This window comes from Clupea harengus, chromosome 21 (genome assembly GCF_900700415.2).
Source record: "Clupea harengus chromosome 21, Ch_v2.0.2, whole genome shotgun sequence".
NCBI lineage: Eukaryota > Metazoa > Chordata > Actinopteri > Clupeiformes > Clupeidae > Clupea > Clupea harengus.
The window spans coordinates 18136781-18161993 of NC_045172.1; the positions used below are offsets into that span (position 1 = coordinate 18136781).

At 45.6% G+C, this 25213-nt stretch overlaps 2 protein-coding genes across 2 annotated transcripts; one reads left to right on the plus strand and one right to left on the minus strand.

The window, feature by feature from the left end:
* Positions 1 to 3513: 3513 nt before the first annotated feature.
* Positions 3514 to 18322, plus strand: zfyve16 (zinc finger, FYVE domain containing 16). Its single transcript, XM_031558450.2, has 15 exons — positions 3514 to 3615; positions 5524 to 5700; positions 7786 to 7928; positions 8683 to 8908; positions 9062 to 9184; positions 9467 to 9622; positions 9980 to 10204; positions 10637 to 10719; positions 11710 to 11814; positions 12499 to 12649; positions 13011 to 13091; positions 13285 to 13447; positions 15398 to 15503; positions 15811 to 15987; positions 16350 to 18322. Exons 2-15 carry the CDS (start codon positions 5541 to 5543, stop codon positions 16506 to 16508), a joined length of 2058 nt encoding a protein of 685 aa, XP_031414310.1. The 5' UTR covers positions 3514 to 3615; positions 5524 to 5540; the 3' UTR covers positions 16509 to 18322.
* Positions 18323 to 19874: 1552 nt separating this feature from the next.
* Positions 19875 to 24966, minus strand: ankrd34ba (ankyrin repeat domain 34Ba). The gene is made up of 2 exons (XM_012840582.2): positions 24784 to 24966; positions 19875 to 22449 (listed from the first exon to the last, which is right to left on the minus strand). Exon 2 carries the CDS (start codon positions 22424 to 22426, stop codon positions 20720 to 20722), a length of 1707 nt encoding a protein of 568 aa, XP_012696036.2. The 5' UTR covers positions 22427 to 22449; positions 24784 to 24966; the 3' UTR covers positions 19875 to 20719.
* Positions 24967 to 25213: the final 247 nt, after the last annotated feature.

Here is a 25213-nt window from a genome sequence, read left to right on the forward strand (position 1 = left end):
GCCAGTATGCTGCACATGATATGCTGTAGTGTCCATAGAATAAATCTGCCTGAGTAGATGGAGGCAGTATAATGGAGTGTAGGTAGCTTGTCTGTGGATTGTTTTTTGGCTGCTAGTGTGTGTGTGTGTGTGTGTGTGTCAGAGCGCGTGCTTGTGTGTGTGCCAGAGCGTGCGTGTGTGTGTGCCAGAGCGTGTGTGTGTGTGTGTGTGCCAGAGCGTGTGTTTGTGTGTGTGTGTGCACTATGTGTATGTGTGCTCCAGTCGAGCTCAAAGTGTGGGGTTTGCATGCAAGGTCAGAAAAGGATCAATACAATCATTTACTTAAAAGCTGTAGGGAGAAATAAACCTGCTATTGATTGAAAGCTCCATTATCTAACTTACTGTAACGGTGTGATAGAAGTGCTTATAAATTTGCATGCTTGTCATCTTGGCCGCGCTTGGCTTGGCTCAGCAGAGGTTTGCGGTTCTAAGAAACTTCAGATTGTTTTGTTCCCCTTTTTGAGGAAGTCAAGAGATTAGGAAATGAATCACAGGTGGTGGAGATGTGGTGGTGACTGGAGCTACAGAGCTGTAAAATAGTTGAAACGGGAAGGTCTACCAATAATATAAACATCCTGTTTTCACCCGGTGGCTATGTGGCTTTGTAAATGCAGAAGCAAAACCATGAATTGGAATTACCCCTGATGCTTCAGGGAAGTTATATAACTATATATAGTTGTATAGTCTGATTTGTCAGCACCTTTCAGCAAAAGTAACTTGGTAGACAGAGATGGAATGCACTGGATCTGTAAATGGGTTCTGAGTCTCACAACATTTGTACTCTGTGTGAATTGTATTAGCTCCTGCGTCTGTGCCAAACGACATAGGATATGCACGTCCTGGTCTCGGTAATGTCGGCTTCTGTAGAATTGTCTGAGGTTTGCCTCAGATGTCCAGGGGGGGAACATACAGTAAGTGGTGCCAGCATGTATTACTTGAAGATGCGTTTTTGGGTACCAACTTGTTTTGGCATTTTTGGGACACATTTACCTACTGAAACATTAGAATATTCCCCATGCATCACTGGTACGATAACCATTATGACAAATGTGTTATTGTTCATCATCTGCTGGTAATTGTGTAATTTGTAAGATTTCCATCTATTCATGAACATGTCCAAAAAGTAAGCTACACAAAGTAATGACTGGTGCAAAAAGAACAGATTAACTAGAGAAGACATGTGATCGGAATGGTTTTGCCTTTGTCACACTATGGAAGCTTCACAGGCAAGGGACTGTGTAGAAAATATTCCAGTCAAATTCAAGTCGCTACAAGTGATGGCTGACCTAAAACACATCTGTAAACAGTGTTTTCAGTGTTTCCTAGCCAACATTTTTTGACACTGGAAACATTTTGCATTTCCATCAAGAGAATTTGACTGTTGGTGAGGGCAAAGATGAGCTCATGGTAGCTAGTGGACAATGGACATTTCTGTTTGATAGTGAAGTACAGGAAAGAGACCATTTTAAATGCTGAAGCTGACGGGGACAAGATTGATTAAGACAAGCAATCCAGATAGTTACTCCAACATCCACAAAGTGATTACATCGCCCCTTACACTGTCTTTAATCTGGATATGATAAAAAAAGATCCCGCCTGTCAGACTTTGGCCTCTCATCCCTGATGCACATCTGCTTGTCTAAGATGACAACAGAGACTCCTCACCCAAAGTCAGCTGTTGACATATGGATGCAAACAGCTTATCGCAGGCTCAACCGGGCAGAAAGAAGTCAGCCCACATCGTCATCCACCATGTTTGAAAGAGAGAAAGATGCTGAGGAGAGCAGTGAGGAGGGTAGTTATGACGACAGCTTGTAGGATATTCGTGCCATGTAAAAGGTAAGCACCAAGCAGCATCTACAGGTCTACTAGAAAGAGGACCCTGCAGAGGTCATCAGATGCAGAGGTCATCAGAGGTCACCATGCACTCCGATTTTGGATCAGCATGTTGACTGAGTGCACTGTTACAGTGGAGGCCACTGTGTGGTTGCATCACAGTTTTCATTGGAAGTGGGTCATCAAGCCTATAGACGCACTTTTTCATTTTGTGTCACAATGTCCTTGACTGTTGTCTTTAAGCTGTTCTAAACCCAGAAAAATCTGTGCAGTGTGTGTTTGGCCTGAGGCTGTTGGTCATGAAGGAGAAAGAGGCCCAGCCTGGAACAAATCCCCACTGTTTTCATTTGGAGAGAGAGAGAGAGGCTGGTAATCTAAGGGAGGCTCTCAATCCACTCTAAAACGGCAAATAAACTCCACAGAAAAGTATAAGTATGTTAATCCTGTGGTCCACATGCATCAACTGGCCACTGGCTTGAAATTAGGACAGCTATTGCCAAAGGCCAGCAAGCAGCGAGGACAGCATTGATTCCCCTGGGAGAGCAAGACTCATGGTGAAGACGAGGATGAAGGTGAAGTAAAATAAAAGAGGGGCAAAACATTGAGAAATGTGATTGAACGGATAAAGATTCAGTCATGAGTTGGGTGAGGCGCGTGCGTGCGTGCCTGCGTGTATGCGTGCGCGCGAGTTTGTGTGTGTGCGTTTGTGTGTGTGTGTTTCTGTGTGTGTGTGTGTGTTTTATAGCACGGTCAGGAGAGAGGCGTGAGGGGCAGGGCTATGAGGCGGCAGGCTGTTAATCACAAGGACAGGCCTGATATGAGCTGGAGAGGGAGACGAAAGAAACGGAGATTGTGGGGTGGAGACAGGGCACTGGCGCGTGTCCTTGACTATACTGTGTGTGTGTGTGTGTGTGTGTGTGTGTGTGTGTGTGTGTGTGTGTGTGTGTGTGTGTGTGTGTGTGTGTGTGTGTGTGTGTGTGTGTGTGTGTGTTTGGACGGGGCCCACCTGGTGCAGTATGCGTGATGCTTGCTGTCATAAGGATGGGCTCAGATGCTCCTCTCTTCTTTCCCCTCTTATGTTGTCGCTCCCTTAGCATCTTTCCTTTCCACTACTGGCTCTTTTTCTCACTCTCTCTTCCTTCCTCCCCCTCTTCGTTCTTCTCTTCAATCCATTCTTTACTCCTCTTTCCTCTCCTTACTTTGTGTCCTCTGCGCCTCTCCTGTGGTCTTCTCATCTCTTCTCTCACTTCCACTAAACCCCCCCCCCCCCCTCTCTCTCTCTCTGTGTTTGTGTGTGCTCCTGTCAGCACCACCCTCACACCTCCCACTCCAAGCCAATGACAACCAAGCAGACGGGGCTCATCCATCTTGGCTCACTCTCGCAGGCGTGGTCTGTGTGTGTGTGTGTGTGTGTGTGTGTGACTGAAACAGTGTGTGCAGAGTGGCGCGATCAGAGACTGTCGTCATCCTTGTTGAGTTCCAAAAGCCAGATCGGATCTCTGTGGGGACTCTGTGGAGTCATCCCCCCTCCCTCCCTCCCTCTACCTCTCCGCACCTCCTCTCTTTCTTCTCTGAGGGAGCATTCCGTCATGGTGTCGCCGCCCCCCTCCCTCCCCCCCCTCGCTCAGATCATCGGCGCGGGCCACCGGTCAAAGGCAGTCTGTCCCGGGACGAGGCAGCGAACGCGGGTAGATGCTCAAAGGTGAGAGCTCCCTGGCCACGGAGCGAGGCACACTCACGGTAAGAGTGAGGAGGAGGAGACTGAGGAGGAGGAGGGGAGAGAGAGACGAAAGAGAGGTTAGTCAGTCTGAAGCTAGCAGACACGTTGGCGCAGCAAATTAATTTTTCATAATTTCTGACTGCTCTATCGTCATCTCCATCGTAGCCGGTTTACAGGGATGGTGAGAGATGCGCGGAGCGTAACTTGGTGTCCCGGGGACATCTCAAGGAGGTTTGTTTACCCGGCGCTGCTTACGTTAGTGTCTCCTTCTTTGCCTGTTTGGTAAACAGTGAGGGGTGCCCAGCAGGGACGAAAAAAAGAGCTCTCTAACCTTCTGCTGAGACACGAGACATTTCTCCGCTTAGTCACAGGCTTGACCTTTTTCACAGCGTTTGCAACCTTAATCAGTTCAGAGCAAGTTTACAGTGTGTGTGTGTGTGTGTGTGTGTTTGTAAAGAACCGAAGTACTCCTGTGTCATGTTCGCTCTGTTTGTTCGAGTGTCTGTGTGTGTGCAGACAGCATGCCTAGTCTCTGTGTCATGCAGCTATTGGTAGCCACCGCCAATGTAATCAGGTCGATGACGTTGTGCGATGCTTAATCAATGTAATGCAAAGCAAGCCTTACTCAGCACTTCTGTGATGGTCGGGAGCAATGCTCACTCTGGTTGGCACAGGAGCAGCAGGAGGAGGTGCGGGGGGGGACTTGGGTCTCATTGCTATGCCTGTGCCCAGCAGTGACACAGCAGACCCCCCTTTGTGGGGTCGCCATGAGTTGGCTCCGGGTTTGATGTTGACAGCTGTGACTTTGATCAGGTCATAGCTATGAGATGCATGGTAAATGTGAATGTGTTGTTTTGGGTGAAAACAGACAAGGGCTCGCAGTAAGGTGTTCTGTTCTGTTCTGTTCTGTTCTGTTATGTCTGTATCACACAGGTACTTTTTTTTTTAAATGTCCCTCCTATGAAGTGGTCGCAAACTATGAAATAGTCACTGTCTTCCTGACGGTATAAGCTCTGAGGTGCAATACTTGGAGCTAGCACGCTAATGATGTTATTTACTGCATTCTCTCAACTCTGGTTGGGTGAGTGTGTGTGTGTGTGTGGTAGCAGTAGCCATCCAGTATAATACATTCCTTTGGGGGAAAAGCCAAGTTGAATTCCAAACACTTGTTTATAATTCATCGTAAAAATGTATGATCTTATTTTGTTAAATTAATTGTTGAAATAGAATCTTCCCACAATTCTTTTGGATTTTCAAGGTGTGGCCCTATTCATTGGTTTCATTTTGATTGGCCCCTGTCCCTCAAAACTGCCCCAGAACAGTCTGCTGGACATGGAGGGCCAGGGTCTGCAGGAATAGGGAGCTACTGCAGTTGGAGGAGCTGGTTATTTATTTCTGAGGCAGAACTGACACGCTGGCTCTATTGCCAAGAGGACCATGGGTGATGTCATGAATTTACTGCCACTGCAACTGACCAATCACAAGGAAGGGTTTGAGGTGACTTATTTTCCACCTCCCTTCCGAGCGTGCCACAAACACGTGTCCTGGTTGGAGGACTTCCATGAGCTTTTTCCAGTATTGCACCATTGGAAATGACATGAACAACAGACCCAGATTTATTGCTACTTGAAGATTTTCGTCTTATAAGGTATTTGAGTAGATAGCAATATAGTGAAGTATTTGTTTTTCTGTTGTGTGGCTGATTTAAGGCAGGGTTGTTGACATCGGGATCCACACGAGTCAATAGCTAAATGTGGAGCAGCAGATGGAGGCGCAAGTGGCCCTGTGTGAAACTCATCTGTTCTGTTTGTTTGTGCCTGTGTGTGTGGGTGGGTGGGTGTGTGTGTGTGTGCGTGCGTGCGTGTGTTCATCCCCTCTGTGTGTGTGTGTGTGTGTGTGTGTGGGTGTGTGTGTGTGTGTGTGTCCAGCTCGGGCCCTGGAGAGGATGCTGAGCCCGACCGGGCCGAGCCCCAACCCCAACGTGCCGTCTGAGTACTGCTCCACCATCCCCCCGCTGCAGCAGGCCCGCGCCGCTGGCACCCTCAACTCCCCCCCGCCCACTGTCATGGTGCCCGTCTCCGTGCTAAAGCATCCCGGCAATGACGGTACGAACATTTTAACCTGTGACCTTTACCTGTCGTTTTCTATTGGCCAATGGCATTGCCCATGCCTGGCGGCCCCACACCCACAGAATGTCACTGGAGAGTCTAAAAGGGTTATCTGCCTGCGTTACTAGAATCTGAAGTACAGACTAGCACCTTCTCCTGTTGTACTGGTATATAAATCGCTGATAATTTGGTTTAATGTGGACCTTTGCTACGTGGCCAACAGTTGGCAACTATTCTGCGTTTTACAGATACAGCCTTACAGGGAAAAATACAGGGGAATTTGTGTGGTTTTGGTGCACTAAATGATGTTTCCGTCTGAAAGTTTCAAATCCGTTTCAAAGGGTACATTCCGCGGATTTCGTCCGTTTTCTGTTATCACTACCAACTATTCTGCGTTTTCTTTGTAATTCGAGCACTAATTGGGACATTTTAGTGGGGAAAGCTTTGGGATGGACCAGTAAATGCCTCCGAATCTCCGAGAGTTAGCACTAACCCCCCGCACTTTCAACCCAGCCTGGTGGCTGAGGCTCATTTATATTCATTTCTCAACTCACTCTTTCAGTATCCTTCCACTCAACCTCATCATGAATGGGTTAGACTTGTGTTCCAGGGTCCATTGTAGACAGACCCAGCAGAAGCAGGTCATGTCACAGAAGTTGTGTTATTAGCTGAAGAGAAAATGGGCTAAGCAAACCGATTTCATGAGCTCTAGTTTACAGGACATGATGGAGATCAGTGGCAAATTGGAAATGTAGCTTATTGCAGAGGATCAGATGCGTATTGAGGGGAGTAACGAGTGAAGGTGACGGCTCGTGCAATAGATAGATAGATGGATACTTTATTAATCCCGAGGGAAATTTAGGAAATAGGCACATTTGTAAACCCTCACTGAAAACATGCCATACAGAGCCAGTATGGGCTTTAAAAATGTGATTTTTAGTGGCAGCAGATAATCATCTTACCACTACAGTCAAATCAGGAAAGTGCCCTTATTTTTAGTTTCAGAGTTAATCCTAATAATATCTGTGGCCTATATTTTGCTCCTCGTTTTCATTTGGTGAAAACAAACAGAATAGATCCACAGTGTTTGTGTAACAGGCACATTTATCCATGTGATGGACGTCATTTCTCAGTCATGTTTTCCAAAGACCCAAAATGCAGACTGACATCAGACCAAATGAATAGCTAGCTGTACTAGCTGCTAGACTGTCATAAGCCCAGGGCTGTGGAGTGATGAATGACCTTACGGAGAGGTAGAAGTAGTGTGATACTGCTGCAGTAACGCATGGGACAGAACTGAGGCTACTGCTACGCTTCAGATTCCCCACGGAGCAAAGGCTGTGTGTGTGTGTGTGTGTGTGTGTGTGTGTGTGTGTGTGTGTGTGTGTGTACGTACGTACGTGTGAGTGTGTACGTACGGATGTGTGTGTACGTATGTGTGTGTGTGTTAGTGTGTGTATGCATGTTTGTTTGTGAATATACGTCCATGCATGCACATGGGACTTTCGTCCTCTGTTCTTGCTGGACAGCAGGTTTTCCCCAGTGCGGTTCACACCACCAGGGTCTGCAGTGGTGTGTGTGTTTATGACACCACCAGGGTCTGCAGTGGTGTGTGTGTTTGACACCACCAGGGTGTGCAGTGGTGTGTGTGTGATTTATGTTGCGTGTCTCATGTGATGAATGTTCAGAGGCTTGTGTGTGTGTATTTGTGTCATGGTGTGTGTGAAGCAGATTTCCCTCAGAGATGTGTGTGATGACCTGTATGTGGAAAGAGGTTGAGTTATGAAGTGTGTGTTAACATGTATGTTGGTGGCAGGATTTTTCAGGGACACAGAAGCACTAGAGCTTTGTAATATGTGTGTGTGTGTGTGTGTGTGTGTGTGTGTGTGTGTGTGTGTGTGTGTGGATATATGAAGCTGCATACGTGTTCACGTTTATATTCTGCGTAACTGTGTTTGTATTTTTATATGATGATGAATATGGTTTCATGGTGTGTTAATTTTGTGTGTTTACAAAAGGGGATGTATGTGGTCATATGTATTCACTTGAGTACGTCTGTGTGTAACCCTGGTAACCCTGCAGGTTTCCCACGGGAACAGAAGCATGTGTGGTTTGCCGACGGCATCCTGCCTAACGGCGAGGTGGCCGACACCACCAGGCTCTCTGTCCGGCCCCGCCGGGCCTCCCAGGAGTCCAGCCCCGTCACACCAGACCCTCCTGCCATGGTTAGGCCAACACTTAGCTTTTTATTTTGAGATTATTTTATTATGAGATTATTTTATTATGGGATTATTTTATTATGATTTTATTCCCATGAGATTACCTTTTACTACTATAAACAATTTGAATGCTGGCTAATTGTCAACTTGGCAATCACAGGTTTTTACCTTAAGTACAATGATTTTCAAGTATTTGATCAGGCCAGATAAGTAGTTGCATAGTTGATTTGGCCTGCTGGATATTCCTTGAGATTTGAAAAGAGTTTATGAGAAACTGGACAGTAAAATAATATTTCCTTTTAATTTACAGGAATTTGCAATTGATAGAATACATGCATTCGACTCTTTCACTTTTTAGTTCTTAACTGTCAGAATCAGGTGATGAGTGTACAGATTTTACATGAGGACGGAGTGCCTTACCATCATTTCCTGACTATTAACCGCGGTTTATACATAAATTTCGTAAAATATCTGCTGTACTTTGGTTAATACTCGGCAGCGGTCTATACATAGGAATGCATTTTCTTTGCCTGGAAGTTAGTAACCGCACAATAACTCTGCTAGGTAGAATGGGTCTCTTTCCCTCTTTCACATACAAATCCCATTAATTTATCAGGTAAAAACAACATGGGACATAATAAACAGTTGAAAAAAACTGTGGTTTATAGTTGGGAAAATACGGTAGTATTTTTCCCTTGTTTGTTTGCAATAATAACCATCGTCTGGGATGTTTTGTGTTTGTTTGTTTGTGTCCCTGCAGCCCAACAATAACGCTCTGGCCCCTCAGAAGGAGCCGGAGGCTGAGGCGGAGCTCAAGGTTGAGAGCGAGACCCCTGCGGTGGAGAGACGCGCCCCAACCGGCCCCTGGGACTACACGCTTCTGAGCGGCCTCACTTCCTGTGTGTCACGTGACCCCTGCCTGGTGCCCGACGACCCGGAGGGGCTGCCACCGCTACTTATCGCCACGGGAGACGATGAGGGAGGAGGTACAAACGACCAAGGACCTCTGCCTCCCATACGCCCTCGTTCATAATAACTAAGCACTAAATTGTTAGCATTAGATATCAACAAATATATTTGCATCTTCGAACAGTTGTGAATTTTACAATGTGATTATAATCATGTGTTGCTCCTTTCAGATCTCCTGGTTGAGGAGCGGCCAGCCACCTGCCAGATTTTGCTTCTTCTGGAGGAGGGAGGACCACGACCTCTGATCTTTGTGATCAACGCCAACCTGGTGGTCAACGTCAAACTGGTCATGTGTATGTTAGCCTACTCCTACTTCTCTAAACTCATTCAGTATCTGGTTGCATAGCATACTCCATCAACAAACCCGGATGTGCTAAACCTGATCTTTCATAAAGTGACTATTTTCGATTGATGATGAGTGTGTGTGTGTGTGTGTGTGTGTGTGTGTGTGTGTGTGTGTGTGTGTGTGTGTGTGTGTGTGTGTGTGTGTGTGTGTGTGTGTGTGTGTGTGTGTGTGTGTGTGTGTGTGTGTGTGTGTGTGTGTGTGTGTGTGTGTGTGTGTGTGTGTGTGTTAGATGGCGAGCGGCGCTGCTGGTGTGTGAGCTCTAATGGCCTGCTCGGCGTGGGCCAGCGGGAGCTGCTGTTTGTGCTGGAGTGTCTGACAGAGGAGAGCGCTCTGCCCCGGGACCTGTTCAACCTCATCAGCTCCATCTATCAGGACGCCACGCGAGGTGAGGAGCGCCCGCCACCCGTGTCCCCCCCCCCCCCTCCTCTCTTCTCCTCCACCACCCATCTCTCGCTCTTCTCTTCCACCCGCCTCTCTCTCTCTCTTCTCCTCTACCCGCCTCTCCCTTTCATGCAAAGAATGTTTAAGGATCTTAAACAAATTAAAGATGAATCCCTATGTTGTCATTGGGCTTTTAAAACAAAAACACAACGCAGCACCAAGATCTTATAAACAGCATGTTTTTATAGTTAGGGAACATCTGGCTTGGAATCTCAGCTTCACTTACTACATACTCACTCACTCACTACATACACACTCGCTCACTACCACACTCAATAACTACATTCTCTCTCGTTACCAGGGAAGTTTATCGAGGACCTGGGCAACGTGTCCTTCACAGACAGCTTCCTGGGCACCAAAGACCACGGGGGCGTGCTGTTCTTCTCGCCCTCCTTCCAGCCCATGGAGGGCCTGGCTGTGCCCTCCGAACCCTTCCTGTGCGGGGTGCTGCTCCAGAAGCTGGAGGTGCCCTGGGCCAAAGTTTTCCCCCTGCGCCTGCTGCTGCGACTGGGCCTGGAACACAATGGTGAGCCGCCCCCCCCCCCCCCCCCCCCCCCCCCCCCTCCCCCCAGCTCATATCTACACCCACGTACCACACACAGTACTCAATCATCCATACATCCACAGGAAAAGATCCATCTCATAGACTACTCCTCACTCCTGGTCTATAGTGTTACATTTACACGTAATTTTGTAGTATTGCTCCGCATTCCTGGTCATAGTTAACGGAAGGTTTACATTCCCTGACGATGGTGTTGGTAGCACCATTTTCTAGTTTGGAAAACCGGAATCTGTAGGTGTGTGTGTGTGTGTGTGTCTGTCTGTCTGTCTGTGTCTGTATGTGTATTTCAATATGCGTTTTATATATCAATTTTTATGTAGTTACATAAGTATGCATGTAAGGACGTGTGTAAGTGCAAATCAGCCAGTTCTGAGCTGTCTCTCCCTTCTTCCACAGTATACCCATGTACGCTGGTGAGCGTGCGGTTCAGACAGCCCGTGTTCCAGGAGACTGGCCACACTATCATGAACCTACTGGCAGTAAGTCTCTCTCTTTCTCTCTTTCTCTTTCTCTTGTTCTTACTCTTCTTATTCTCTTTCTGTCCATCTGTCCTCTCCATCTGACGGGCGAAAAAATGAGTCAGCACTGTGAAAACTGCTGAGTCACAAGTAGCCATGTGCTCAATTCTGCCAAATCATTCCGCTACTAATTAATGAAGTGGTTTAAACTCTGTCTGTTTGTCTAACAGACAAACATTATGACTCAGTGACACATTAACATATTTTTTGTTTATTTTCTCTTTACAAGAGAGGTTTGCCAGATCTAACTGCTACAGGAAAATTTTGCTGAGGATTGACCTTTCTTTTAATTTGTAACTTCCTGTCCTTCTTGATATGTTTTTAGGGATGTACTGCCAAAGTGTTCTGCTTACTCTGAGTCACTTCTCAGAACTGGCATGCTTTCAGTCTCTGCTAAAAGAAAGGGGGATGAAATGAGAGGTGAAGTGAGAGAGAGAGAGACGTGGAAGGAGAGCAAGTTAAAAGTACTAAAGCAGAGCCACCATTGGGTTCATGCCAGTTTGGCTTTCAGTGCATTTTTTTTGTAATCGTATGGCATCACTGCAGCTGGGCAAGCTGTCTTTCCCAGTGGGCAGCCTTTATTGAATGGCGAACTTGGTTCTCTATTTTTTCCTCAAGTACCGAGTTCGCCAGTTAATTGAAAGTAACAGAAAACCACTTAATGTGCTTTTACGTCCCGGAATATATTCCCTGTAGAGCAGTCGCGTAGTGGAACAGGTCTGTGCTGGTGGGGTGTGGCTCTAACTTGGGCTTTGTAAAATGCATTCATGCCTCATGAAAATGAAATGAGGGACTGGTCTTTTTGCTGTTAAGTGAGCTGCACGCTCTCCCTCTCTCACGAAGCAGCCACAGCTCGAGTCCTCTTGAACCTTTTTGCTTGTTTGCTTGTTTGCTCGTTTGTTTCTTTGTTTCTTTGTTTGTGTTGATGTGTTTTTTTCTGTCCTCCCCCAGGATCTCAGGAACTACCAGTACAGCCTGCCGCTGGTGGAGGGCCTGCGGGTGCACATGGAGCTGGGCAACAGCTACATCCACATCCCCAAGTCCAAGTTCCACGAGGTGAGAGCCCAACACGAGCCACCCTTAGTCTGCCTTCGCCTGTCATACCTATCCACTGAAACACATGCCCACTCAATCACAGGCTTTTATTATGGTGTTTAAAAAAATAAAATAAAAATGTAAGATTTATTTTTGGGCTTTTTATGCCTTTATTTGGATAGGACAGTTAAAGTTATGACAGGAAGCGGGGCGGAGAAGAGGTGGGGAGAGGATTGGGAAATGACATCAGGCCAGACTTGAACCTGTGTCCCCTCGGGCAATGTAGCCCCTAAGTGGGGGGAGTCTTTTATTATGGTTTAAGGACGGTGGGCCACATAGGTGCGTTAAGCAGTCCATTGGTATGGGTGTGGTGAAATCTTTTACAAACCGCAGGTTTTCAGGGATCTATCAGAATGGCGACAGCGGGCATTTAAACGGACAACAAGCATGAACAGCCACTGTTGCCACAGCTGAGTCACGGACTTCACTGAGTGTTTTGTGATGGCACATTTAATGAAAAGACTTGTGTGTCTATGGATGTATGTGTAAACATCTACAGACTGTCTGTAGGTGTATGTTGTGGAGGATCTGAAGGAGTGTGCGCATACGAAACCGATAGTTGTGGGGGTGGGTGTACGTGAGGGAGCGACTCAAACTGTGTGTGTGTGTGTCTGTGCCTGTGCCCGTGTGTGTGTGTGTGTGCAGATGCTGAAGGTGGTGAACTCCTCCAACGAGCACGTGATCAGCGTGGGCGCCTGCTTCAGCACGGAGGCCGACTCGCACCTGGTGTGTGTGCAGAGCGAGGAGGGCAGCTACCAGACCAAGGCCAACAGCATGCAGGGAAAGACCCGCAGAGGTACGCCAGGGCCACCCTTTCCAGAACAATCCACATGCCAAAATATGAGGTTTGGCACCTTAGTTCTGGAAGCAATTATGTTTTGTCATATAAACGCCGCCACCCAAAGGGAAAAAACACGTGCCTGTTGGCTATTGCTTTCTTCTAGTCCTCTTGTTTCTTACAGTTAGAAATGACTGCACTGTGTACACTGGTGGTCTTCAGGTAGTTTCCTGGCCAGCAGTTCATCATTATTTTTTTTTACTTCATGTTGAGGGGTTTCAGATGCAAAATGAATTCACCAACTGCAAAGCTGCCCAAGAGAAACGTTATTTTCTCTGTGTGTGTGTGTGTGTGTGTGTGTGTGTACCCTCTAATGCAGTGACCGGGGCCAGCTTTGTGGTGTTTAATGGGGCACTCAAAGCATCGTCAGGATTCATTGCCAAGTCCAGCATTGTTGAAGGTACAAACCCTTTTTCCAGTTTAATATTCACATTTTTAAGGTGTGTACTTCTTGTGTCTATCAGTGTAATGAAAAAGATTATGTCTTGATCATTATACACTATATCAGGTGTGTGTGTGTGTCTTGGTGAGTGGAGTCTGAGGAGTGTTTGTGACATCTGTATGTGTGACATGACTGCGTTGGCCTCCTGCAGATGGGCTTATGGTGCAGATTCCTCCAGACAGCATGGGGGCGCTGCGACAGGCGCTGCGGGATCAGGCCGACTTCCAGATCCCGTGCGGGAGAGCGGACAGCACCGAAGCCCGCGAGAACGTCACCATCCGCTGGGTGGACTGGAGTCCGCCTGTCAATGCAGGGTACTCCCTTATACTCATACTCATGCTTGCACACACACACACACACACACACACACGGGGAACACACAAACTTGCTTGCACTCACACACACATGCACAGTACTTCCACACACTCTACATCTATAAACTGCTCTCTCTTCAGCTCCACCTGCTGTACACCGTCTCACCCTTAAACACCACACATACATTTTACTTCACATAGGTGCAAATGCCACTTAAAAACCACCTTGTCACCCTCTACTGCTAAACAGCACCCTAATCTGAATGATCCTTAAAGAGACAGTATGCAACTATTTGCCCATTCCTGAAGCTTGTTTTTCTAGGGAACTAATACTGGCATCATCTTCAATTTAGTTTTTGTGTGATCTAGTCATGTGAAGGACCGATAAACAGATAAACTGTCATTTCAGCTAGCCGCCTAGCCTATGCACTGAGCAGTTCTGTGGGTCGGGTCAGACCACCCCACAAAAAATGTGGGGGGAAAAAGCACCAACTGTATCGCCAAAAGACATGAGCAAGCCTTTTATCATTGCTGTTCTTAGCGTTTGTAATGATTTTAGCATGTCTTTTCGGTAGTTGGATTTCTAGTTCTCGACCAAAACTCCTCCCTGCTGTTTGAACAGCACCCAGCCCACTACCTCTAGTGAAAGCCACGTGAGCGCGTCGGCTCTTAAGAGCTGTCTGAGTGGCCAGCGCCTGCCCTGAAGTGTGACTGAAGTCTCTGTGGCTTCCGGGCCGAGGCTTTTAAAGCCCTGAATGAGCCCCTGATCCGCACAAGAAACACAATGGCACCCGAGCTGTCAGGATAATGGGCTCCTGGCGGCATAATGAGCTAATTAGTGCCTAAGACACTGAGTGGAGAGGCCTGAGCCTTAGGGATGTGTAGGACTAAAAGCACTGATTTCTTTTCTCTCTCTTTGTGTGTTTGTGTGTGTGTGCGCGTGCGTGCAGGGGTGTGTGCGTGTGCGTGTGGGGGGGTGTGCGTCTGTGTGTGTGTGCGTGCGGGCGGGCTTGCATTTATGCTGTGTGCATTTAGATTCATGCTTGTATGTTTGCGGATGGATGACAGTGTGGGTGTCTGAGTTTATGCTTTTGTATTTTTACTAGTGCTGTCAAACGATTCAAATATTTAATCGCGATTAATCGCATTTATGTCATAGTTAACTCAAAATTAATCGCGATTAATCGCAAATTTTTATCTATTCAAAATGTCCCTTTTTTCCATCATTTTATTTTTATTTTAATGCCCTTATCAACATGGAAAAGTTGATTGGCTTGCTTTATGCAAATGTTTTATTTTATTGAAAACCAATAGTGCCAAACAGGGCGGTACAAAATAAAATTATAAAGTGCACATTTCAGGTAAACAAGGACTCAGCCTATAGTGCAGTTAAACCATGGCTTAATATTTTCTTTTTTTCAAGTTGGCTGGGAACATAGCAGTCAGGCCTCTTATTTCAGAAACATTGAACCGTAACAGTTAGGTTACCAATAAAAGGTAAGCCTACTACTTCTTTGCTTTCAGCCAGCTGCCTGTTGACATTTTCAGACAACAGTGAAGCTCGCTTCTTTTGCACAACACAACTTTTAAAAGTAAACTTTCCATTCAGAAGCTTTTTATCATCCATTTCGCCGTATCGCGCTCACCATTCACTCAAACCGTAACGTTAGCCTACTACACAGTTTGCGAGGCCAAAAAGAATGTAAATCTAAAAAAATAAAAAATCGCGTTAATCTCGCGATAAAAAAATGAACGGCGTTAAAATGGGTTAATAACGTGTTAAACTGACAGCACTAATTTTTACATGTCGGTGTGTGCGCAGGCGCACAAATGTCCACACGCATGTCAGAGGTTGATGGCTGAATGATGATTAGTGTGTGTGTGTACACACACATATATCTGTATACATGTGTGCATGGCCATTTATGAATGTGTGTTTGCACCCTTCAGAGTCACCAGTCCCATTGATGGCCGTTCTCTGGAGGGGGTGTCCAGTGTCAAGGTCCAGCAGGAGTCAGTATTTGAGAGTGATGGACGAACCATCGTGTGCACTGAGGTATGGCCGAGTCACAGGAACAGAATGGTCATTACTGTCAATGTGCTTGGTGTTTAGGCACTTTTATTCGGCTTACATTATCTTACTTATCTTACATTTGACTTTCATTGAAGGACTTCAGCTAGCCACCCAGTTAAATAAAATTACATCAGGCTTATTTAGGTTCTGGTGTTACTTTTGTTTTTTGTGCCCCAATTGTATTTTAAAGGGATTGTTAAGTCAAAAATAAATATTGTAGATTTTAGTCAGTACCATATCATGCTGCCTCACATCTGTGGCACTCAATGGCCTCCCCCTTCTCCCACAGGTCTTCTATCTGCTGAAGAACGCAGACTGCCCCCTAGGGGCGGTATTGTCCTCCTGCAACCAGTTCCAGCGTGAGATGGCCACAGCTGGCAGCGCCGCCCTCTGCCCCCACCTCTCCGTGCTCATGGCCAGCGGCATCAACTGCATCGGCCTGCGCATCTCTACCGACACCGACATGGTGAGGCTAGAAACACACGTTAAATGGATGCCACGCATTTATGTGTTTAGAAGGTTAATTGTGAATGGACCTGTAGAGAATTTGTGTTTGTGTGTGTGTGTGTGTGTGTGTGTGTTTGAAAAGCTCATTTTCAATGTTAGCAGAGAAGGATTAAGTGTACCCTGTCTTTAGCTGTGTGAATGTGTATGAGAATAATATATGTAATAATACTGGCTCTTGTGGTTGTGTGACTTTGCCTATGATTTAATTGTGTGTTTTGGGGGTAGTGGGTGCCTGTGTATGTATGTATGTTTGTTTGTAGCTGTTTGTGTTTATCACTGCGTGAGACTCCTCCTCTGCGTGTGTGTGTGTGTGTGCTCTAGGTTGAGTACCAGGCAGGCTCAGGCGGTCGGCCACTGCCCCAACACTACATGAACGAGCTGGATGGCGCTCTGATCCCCGCCATTCACGGCGGAAGCTCCCGTGTCCCCCAGCACGCCCTCGACATGGAGCTCGTCTTCTACATCTCACACAGCCTGTGAGCTGGGAGTTGGTCCTCACGCCATCTCATGCCATCTCTGAACAGGGATCTGGTAATCTGCATCTCACCTAGCCTCCACACAAGACAGCTGATGGGCATCACCCAGCACCTTGAACATTGAGAGGTCTCTGCATTATATATAGTCAATGAAGATGTAACTCAAGAGCTGAGGATGAGGTTCCCTCTGGGCAGAACAGGGGTCTGTGTCATATTGGTAACTGGACAGAGGAGAAGAGAGGATTTGGCAGGCCATTCAGCACTTAAAGATAGCGCCAGAGTTCTACATTTCGTATAGTTCCTGTAGATCCCACACAGAAACGGCGGGTTATGCTCAACCTTTGGACATCAAGTCTTTAGGCTAACTTTGCCCATCCTACATGACCTTTGAACCTAAGGCTGACTAGCATTTCATATGACAGCATCCAAACATGGAGCTGGTCTTCCACATCCCAGAGTGTTTTGATGATCTGCTGGATCTGAACATTCCACTAAATCAAGTCTCTAACCCATTCTACACAAGGATGTGGAGTTTTTGGAGATTCCTTTTGTTTTTTTCGCCACATCTGAACTAGGAGCTGAGCATCATAGTGTCCAGCACAGCATCTGAAGGTGGAGCTGGTCTTCGACTGCATGGTATTCATCCTCCACTCCACTAAGCATCAGAACAACCACCTAGTGATGACCCCAGTGCCCCCTCTCAAAGGTCAAAGTCAAAGGTGCTGTGGCAGACTGTGTGAGACTGTCTGGAATAAGTGTATAAGTGTACCACACAGCTCTGATTAGTCAGTTGACCAATGACAGGACATTGAAATGTGACTGACAGTTCTTAACAAACCTTCAGCGAATCAGAAGGCAACCCCACCTGTGACGGTCACACTTAAAGAATGGCGTGCCCAGTGAGAGGACTGTTCAGCACATGACCGTCAGCCCTTGGACATTCTCTGTCAGTGGTTGGCCCCCCCGTTCGCCACCGACAAAACATGGACCCGAAGAGACCTCTTGTATATACAACATCCCTGCTTCAGAGAACTCCATAAAGGATAAAGTTGTAAACAAATACCAAAAACAGGGACACGGTTTGTGTTCTGGCTGTGGATGTAATACATCTGCTCACCCTGTGCAGTTGTTGAATGTTAGTACGCAGACTGTCCGCACAATTTTTTTAATTAATTATTATTTGAATAATAATTAAGAGATGGTGGAGTGACGATTGAATTATATTCAAGTAAGTTACTTGACTGAATGCTGGGCTCTGGTTGGGGCGTTAAGGAATGTGTGTGTTCCTGAGGGTTAATTGATTATAGTGCACATTAATACCTTTATTATTAATGACATGAAGAAGTCACTATCCGTTTGTAACTTCAGATGATTACCCAAGTCCTCTCTAAGGCTTAGCACAGTCTTATGTCCTCTGGTGGTCATTTCCACAGAGCCTTTTCCCCATTCTTCAGTGTGTGGGAAGAAGGAATCGTTATAGTTATATTAAGCTTTTATGAAGCTTTAATACTATTTTTTTGAAGTTGTCCTCTAATATTGAGTGTAACTGACTTTTGAAAGGCCATGACCGTTACCACAGTGTGCAGAATCTGAAAAGAATCCCAATACCTTGACACTCCCGCTTTGGCTCTGGATGCAGAATGCAGCGTTTTGGTGGCCGTGGTTACCATATAGATCTGCGTTTGTTGCAGACAACACTAATGCCCATCTGCTGCTACACTCGGTTGTTTCGTGAGCCCAACGTCTGTCTGTGTTTGTGTGTGTCTGTCTGTGTATTTGTGTGTGTGTGTGTGTGTGTGTGTGTGTGTCTGTCTGTCTGTCTGTCTATTTGTGTGTGTGTGTGTGTGTGTGTGTGTGTGTGTGTGTGTGTGTGTGTGTGTGTGTGTGTGTGTGTGTGTGTGTGTGTGTGTGTGTGTCCTCAGTCTGCTGTGGACACTGGAGCTCTGTTGCCCTCAGATGTCTCAAACATGTGGAGGCCATGTCTTAGCAGTGGCCTAACGCATCACTGGGAAGCTGCTGAACGTGAATGAGGTTGTATTCATTTTGTAGGTGAGGCCTTGATCTTCCATGAACATACAGTGTGAGAAATCAGAGCCATTGGGTCAGCACATGGGTGAGAGAGCATAGTACAGTGCAGTGAAAGATCAAAAATAACATCGCCAACCCCCTAAAACTATTTTTTTTTTGTTTTTTTAACCAGTATGTCTCATCAGTTCTGATTTCTCAGTTTGTGTGTATTCTTTTGCTAATATAGAATGCCAGTGTGTTCTTTTGCTAATATAGAATGCCAGGTCTAAAATGAAGAATGCTTTTGCACTTACGTGATTTCTTCATGAACGGATGAACAAGCACGTTGACGAGCAACGAGACGAGAGTTTATCCTATAGTATTGACCACTATGGGGAACACATGTACTTACCAAAACAGACACGTGACAAGACACTGCACCTTACACTACCATTTGTGTTACTGTCCAACGATTGGAGGATCTCACAGGTTTTCCCACAGGTTGTCTTTCTTTGCGATAACATATGCAGCAACAACAAAGCATCAGGCCATTAATTGCGCTCTATTCATTTGAACGTCAAAGAGGGGCAGTAGCTGTTGCGAACAGAAAACCCATAAAAAATAAAAAATAAATGAATGTGCACCTGAGATGGGTGAACATACAATGCTCTCTGAGCATTTGTCCTGTCGGGGCTCTGAATAATAATTCAGAATGATACAAATGTTGGGTCTCTGGTTCAGTATATAAGCACTAGCAGATGAGCAGTTATTTTATATGGAAGGTAAAACTACACGTGCTGTGAAATCAGAATCATTTATGGTATTTGTTGTTTTATAGCAATGATGAATACAATTAATGATTAAATTCAGCTTCTTTTGGGGGTGATTAAATGTTTTGGGAGGTAAATTATTTTTCTCACCATCATTAATACATCACGAATGGAAGACATAAAGTATTTTTATGCTTTTAACCTCAATTTCAACTGTTTTGCATAATGTATCTGTATTTATTCAAGAAACCAGCTTTATTTGGTGATTCTGGTATCTGGGACCTAAGGATGTTGTATAAACACCATTTATTTCTAAATATGTACTTCATGTAGAATAAAATATTGATTTATATGCAAATTAATATGATGGGATGTGGTCTGAATGTTTATTCTGAAAGATTTTCTAGGTATCTTAAGGAGGTAAATGGTATCAAATACCTGTCTAAATCTTTTAGTCTACAGAGAAGACATGTATAATACCGGTTTTATTCAGTTTGCAACTGACAAGTGTGTTTCACTGAACTGGATCAAAATGGTGCCATTGCCACTGGGTAACAGCTAGAAACTTTAACTTTGACAGTAACATTTTACAATTCAGTGATAAATATAATTTATTTTCAAATACATACATAAATATGCAGAATGAACTGAGCAGAAAGGGTGCCTTCACCCTATTGGCCTAGATTGTAATGTGAGCTATGAGGTCATATAGAATCTTTGTTGCATTCTTCAATAAACCAGTAATACCGAACAGGTTACGTGCATACATCTCCCTCGAGAGCTCAATAATGTGTACATTTCATCAGTCTGTCTGTCAGATAACATGTATAACTTTGCCCTGCAGCTCTGAAGTTCTATTGTGAGTGGATCTAAAGTATGGCAAATCTACACGGTAACCCTCTGATGGAGGTACACTATGTAGACTTTTTTTTAACCACAAAATGTAGCAGTGTATTTCACACACAAAACATGAACTTGATGTTTCTGCGACTCACAGCATCACAAGACGGATAACGGCAAGATAATCTTAACTTCACACATCACAAGGTTTCGAATGGGATTGGATGTCTTTTCATCCATGCTATGTAGTGGCTGACCAACGAACAGATCTGATCCTGACATGACACAAAAAAGGACTTGGTCTATACCATAGTCTGCTGATGAAATGCTACCCCATTTTGTTCCATGTTTTATATGTTTCTCCTTAAGCTGTGTGGTGTCATTTTTACAAGTCTTTTATATTGTGTTGATTGTCAATACATCCATGTGCCCTTTGAGATTGATATTCACATTCAGTTTCCACAGTGATCTTATAGAAGTGTAAAACAGCATATAACGAGTAATACTGTATGCCTCTCAAACTATTGAAGATGACTTGAGTAAGTGAAAAATGTGTTTTAGTGCTTACAGACCATTGGCCCTCTCCTTAGATCATCATTCAATGGCCGTAGAGCTCTTTGAAGTCTCCAAGTTGTTTGATTTGCTCTGTCTGCATTGAATGCCTCCGTAGAAGCATCCTCCTGCTCCTGGGCTCCTTCTGAAAGCTAGCAGGAGCCTGGGGGTAGCAAGGCTTTACCCCAGAGAGCGTGCCACACCCCAGCTTGTTATTAGCGGGCATGCCTGAGGCGTTCACCCCAACCATGCAAGGGGTGAGGGTGTGTGGGTTAAGTGGTGGCAGGTACCCCTGGCGAGGATGGGAGGGCAGATCAGATAGCAGGAGACCAGAAGACCTTCGCTCCAGACCAGCTGGGTGTCTCTTGGGCACAGGTGTCAGTGTGGTGCCCTCTAGAGACTCCCGTGAGCCAATGAAAGTGGAGGAGCGAGATGTTACCAGCCTCTTCCTGTCCACAGCTCCCCTCACATCATCTAAGGTGTGTGTTTTCTGGAATGATAGCTGAGAGTCCGAGCCGTAGTGGTCCATGCCCAGATTTCGTCGACAGATGATGTTACGCAGGTTAGAAACGGCCAGGTTTGGGAGGGACTTATCTGGGTCTCTGTCAGCAGGTGTGGGTTCAACTGTGGTCTTGGCATGGAGGTTTGGGTGTGAGAGTGAATGAGGTGAAGACAAGCCATCGAAGGACATCTTGCGGCCGGGCATCAAACCAAACACCTGCCTCAAGCCTCTATTGGTGACACTTTCAGCCTGACCAGTCGGCCTCCCAGTCTGGCTTAAGCCACCAGCCTCTCTTAGGTCAATGCTCCAATGTCGTGTGAGGGAGCCACTAGAAAACGCTAACGGCTTGGTTCTGAACAAGAACTCCTCCTCAGGGGAGATGTCTGGGAGATCCTCTATGGGGAAGGTGGCTCCACTTTGCTGCTGGGCCAGAAAGGAAGGCGGTATCTGCAGCCAAGGTTCCGAGTTAAGGCGCTGCAAATGGGCAGATTTCTCCAGGAGTTCATGCGCGACGCCCCATTGACGGCAGGGTGAGCTGGGCTGCGAATTGGTCACACCCTTGCAGTCTTGAAATGAGAACACCTGTTTTGGGGCAGCATTTTGGGGGTTCGCACTGCTGCCAGGGGTGTGAAGCTCGATCTCAGATGGAGAGGTACAGGAGAGTGCTGGTGAATTCGGCTGGTCCCACCTTTCCAGGGTGCCGACTGGAGGAACATTCAGGTACTGTTTGGTCATTTGCTCTCCATTGGCCATCTTGTCCGTGGTAATGATGATGACCTCTTTGCCCTTGGCCTTACAAGCGTCCATCAGCATCTTCAGCGTTTCTTTGTCCTTGGCATTCACAGCACGGACCAGCGCAGAGGATCCGGAATGGTCCTCCAGACTTGGATCAGCACCACTCTCCAGGAGCTGAGACACCACCTCTGAGCCAACCCGCTCTAGACAGGCGTGCATTAATGCCGTCTTCCCGCTCTTGTCCTGAATGTTTGGATCAGCGTCGCTTTCTAGAAGGTACCGCACCATCTTGGCCTTGGACACACTCTGCTGGTCCACGTGTTTGCTCTTGCAGGCCACCATCAGCGGTGTCTCGCCCAGGTCATTGCTCTCGTTTATGTAGGCTCCGCCCTCCAGTAAGAGACGTGTCAGACGTAGTCGGCCCAGGTAGACAGCTTTCAGTAAAGAGCTGCCATCCGTGTGCACAGCCTGGGTTCCGTCCATGGCTGGTTCTTTCATTGTTCGGGCACACGTCATTGAAACCACCACTGCTGTGTGATCTGTACAGGAGAGAACAGCATGAAGTAAGAGGTGGCTCATTCATATACATTGCCTTCTCAAATTGGCATATTGCAAGATGGATTGTGTTTGTATTGATATTTTCCTTCTGAAATGCTCTTTTTCTGTTTAGTTTTAAAGTGAAATGCTAGATTCTTAGGTTTCTGTAATTAGAAGGTGATCACTATAAGTCTAGTGTCTAACTTTCAACTAACACCCTGACATCTGGTTTTATCGAAAATTAACTGATATATATATATTTTTTTTGCATTACAGAGATCATTTTTGGGAAAGTTTTTTTCCATGAGAAATCAAATATGGTGCATCAGTATTGAAGAAACTGAAGGCCTTGGCATTACTGTTTACCGTCATCACGATGGTTTCTCCTGAAGTGTTGGCTTTTTCTCTCCATCTGCCTTTCTTTTTGCACCCTCCGTCTGTCTCTCTACTCTCTCAGCTTGTCTCTCAGCTTCTCTCTCGCTCCCACCTTTTCTGTCGCTCTAGAGTCTAAGCAGCTGCAGTATTCTAAAGCCCATTGTGACATCTGTCCTTGGCTCTCCTCTCTTCTCAAAACAGGTTTCTATGTTAAAGTTGCCTCACGCTTCAGTTAACCGTCTCGCTGAATCTGTCTGAACATTTTAATTGAAAATTAAGGCTATTCAGTGCAAGAAAAGAGGGCTGTTAAAAGAAAAAATAGATAGAAGCCTAAGTTATACTGATCTAAGCGTCCAAATTGAGAAAAAAAAAAAAAAAGGTCCCTGGCAGCACATTATTTGACGGTTAGCACTTTTTTCCAATGCGTTCTTTATTTGCCCAGGGTAGGTTGACAGAGTACCCAAACAGCACTTTGCACATACACACACACAGAAAACAACCCCAGTCCTTTTCTGACAGCCTCGGGAATATTACCTTTTCTGCTGCATATTGCACAAGACTGGAGTCTTTAATTGGTGCCTGTGTTGGTTCACTTAGAATTATGGTTTTGTCTTACTGTTTTATTAATTTATCTTGCCAGTTGCCATGGGAGCTACAGTATATGATCTACTGTGACAAACTCAAATAACCCCTTTCACCATGGCATTCATTGTAATGGGGTTTTCAGCTGCACTCAATACAGCAGATACAAGAGCATGACTGGCTTTTATGTGAATTTTAAATGGAGATTTGTTAAATATGAAAGTGCTCCTGTGTTGCAAAGGAGCATATATAAAAATATCATAAAATATATTAATGAAAAGGTATAGTACTGTAGTCTGTGCATGCATTCTGCATCTGCGATTAGTCACAGGTTTGTTTCGAGCACTCGGAATTGGTAATGACTTCCCCTCACCTCACAAAGAGCCAGGGTAAACACAGCTGAGCTGGTTCTGACTGCCTCATGGAAATAATGTTATGAGAGCCATTTTTCGTTGGTTTGTCTCTGGATTTCAGGTCTGTAAGACTGTAAATAAATGTGCTTTTATAATCACCGCGGCTCCGAAGAATCAATGATTTTCCTTGAAAATGAACTCCGTTCTCTGACGTAAAAATATGTTCTGAAATGATGTCGTTTATGTGTGAGGGAGTTAGGCAACGCTCGAATTGGGACTGGCATTCGATGAAAAATGTGTGCAGAAAAATGGAAGAAAAGACCTATAATTCTAACAGTAACACGCACAGGTAAGCCCCCACATTGCATGCTGTTGTGAAATTGTACTTTGCATTTATATTGGCAGAGCGCGTCGTTTCTATGGCAGAGTGCAGCGTCGGTGCAGGCGAGTGATGAGAGTGACTTCTGCCCCCTTCAGCAGCTTTCTGCCCTGCTCCGCTCCGCAACCCCGTGGGGAGAGTGTGGCGCGCTCTATGTGGAGAGGGAGCAGCAGAAGCGCGCTGACGAGTGTGTGCCAAATAAAGAGTGAAGTGGACCGCGGGTCCTACCCCAACTGGTCCTTTGCACGGGGAGTGGGTGATTTAAAAAAAAAACTCATGCAGGGATCTCGACCGAAGTTAATGGACGCTGGAGAAGAATTGGTTACATCATATAATGAAAGTGGGCAAATCTAATGAAAGTAAATCAGGGGAAAAAAGCAATTACCATATGCTGTTATTTTTCGTATTCTTACAGTTGAGCATGTTGCAATGACCTTCAACGTAAAGAATTCAGTCAGTAAATACCAAACAGATGGGTTGTGTTTCTAATATTGATATTGACATTCTAATATTTCTATCCTAAGATCGACATGCATGATGAAAACAACATCGAGTAATTTTGTAGGCTATTTTTCCAGACTTATAAAAAGCAAAAAAAGTAAATTCTACAACATGCTTCATCGTTGAAAACAGCTTTTGGTACTCACCAATTAATCCTGTTCAGCAAGCTTGACATTAAAATGTGTCCAGATGCATTTCCTCTAAAATCGGGGAAATCAAGTAATTGCGCTAATGGTCCTCTTTGAATTCACGACACGCAAAGAACAATTTTTGCAGAGGTGTAGCCTAGGTTGTGTTCGCACATCATAAACTATCCCACGGAAGGCTGAGTGCGTAATGCCTGTGCGAGTGTCTGTGCGCAAGTGAGCATGTGCAGAACAGGTGTGACGTTAGGCAGGTCTGAAGGACAGTGAGAAATTAGCAAATCAAGCTTTTTCCCCTCATGTTCTGAAAATCCCCACCTCCAACAACATGTTGCGGGTAATACAGGGAGAAGAGAGATCAGAGATATATATGCGTATAGGCTACTGAGGATTACAATGTGGACATTCATGTGAACCTGGCTGAAGGCCCATT

Bases quoted from the DNA above. Each gene is read 5' to 3' on its own strand.
- zfyve16 (XM_031558450.2), top strand. From the start codon at position 5,541: ATGCTGAGCCCGACCGGGCCGAGCCCCAACCCCAACGTGCCGTCTGAG. The intron at 5,701-7,785 runs GTACGAACATTT...GTAACCCTGCAG, and splicing joins AAAGCATCCCGGCAATGACG to GTTTCCCACGGGAACAGAAG. The intron at 8,909-9,061 runs GTACAAACGACC...TGCTCCTTTCAG, and splicing joins GGGAGACGATGAGGGAGGAG to ATCTCCTGGTTGAGGAGCGG.
- ankrd34ba (XM_012840582.2), bottom strand. From the start codon at position 22,426: ATGACGTGTGCCCGAACAATGAAAGAACCAGCCATGGACGGAACCCAG.